General features: G+C 33.6%; 1 protein-coding gene across 1 annotated transcript in view; it reads left to right on the forward strand.

Moving 5' to 3' along the window:
• Positions 1-254: 254 nt before the first annotated feature.
• LOC108970350 (PRKR-interacting protein 1 homolog) overlaps positions 255-1,128 on the forward strand; it is a 43,356-nt gene continuing 42,482 nt past the window's right edge. Inside the window, exon 1 of the mRNA XM_018935682.1 lies at positions 255-425. Within this exon, the coding sequence (XP_018791227.1) occupies positions 288-425 (138 nt within the window). The 5' untranslated portion in view covers positions 255-287. The remainder of the gene's footprint in view (positions 426-1,128) is intronic.

Here is a 1,128-nt window from a genome sequence, read left to right on the forward strand (position 1 = left end):
TTGACAGAACTGATTAATATATGTGATAGAATGGCTCAAATACCTATAAGGAAAAGGAAACGACAATGGGTTAAAGTAAAGAGTTGACAATGGGTTAAAGTAAAGTGAAAAAGAATGAGAAAAAAACTCGAACAGAGTTGCGCAAGACAAGTTGCTCGTGTGAATGCAATTGGCAACAGCAAAAGAAAATTGCCCGAGAATCAGCAACAAAAGTTGCTTCGTGTAATAGCCGAATTAATCTACAATAAATTTTTGCTGTCGAGATACCCTGTTATGTTGTGGTAAACATGATTCACCCATGTAGTGCCTCAACAATTATTGAATCGTTTACAATGGAACCTGAAGAGATAGTAAAAACTCGAGCTGTTATAAAGACAGCAACTGATTTGCAGAGACTGAAATTGGAGAAATTAATGATGAATCCGGTAAATCTATATACATTTGTAGATTATATATTACTATAAGAGGGTTAACATTAGTGTAGGTATATGGAAAGAGATAATTTTGCAGATCAAGAAAATTTATATACATATCTACACCTACAATGGACCAATAAAGTTTACACACACCGTTTTCTATTAAATTACGACGCGTCTATATATATGAATGGGGTGTGTGCGGATAGGGGAGCTTCTCCAGATTAGGAATATCGAAAAATAATATAAGAACTCATATTTTTTAAAATATTCACTATTAAAAGTTAAAAAATTTGGCACAATTCCGATTTCTTTGGCGCCACGATCTGAAGGTACCGTTGGAAAGAGGAAGGGGTAAACTTCAGTTTACCATCCCACGATTCCGAGATTAAAAGTGGTATGGTTGGATAGGACTGATGCCCTAGATTAAGAAAATATGCCGCCGCAAACATATAGTTTTCGAGATATTTGCATTTAAAGTTGAAAATTTTGCAAATTTTATCTTGCAATTTCTCGATTTCTAGTAATTATTTATTTCATATTATGCACTTACACTTCACTACATTGTTTCTACATATTTTTTTTTACAGTAATTATTTAGTTATTTGCTTGGGTTGTGTTTAGTATCGCGCCGGTTAATTTTGGCTCACCGTACCTAAATGAGAGAACCAAATGGAAAATTTTAAACACGCATGTATGCTTAAATTATCGA

This window comes from Bactrocera latifrons, unplaced genomic scaffold, assembly GCF_001853355.1.
Source record: "Bactrocera latifrons isolate USDA-ARS-PBARC rearing strain unplaced genomic scaffold, ASM185335v1 scaffold_1065, whole genome shotgun sequence".
In the NCBI taxonomy this organism is placed as follows: Eukaryota; Metazoa; Arthropoda; class Insecta; order Diptera; family Tephritidae; genus Bactrocera; species Bactrocera latifrons.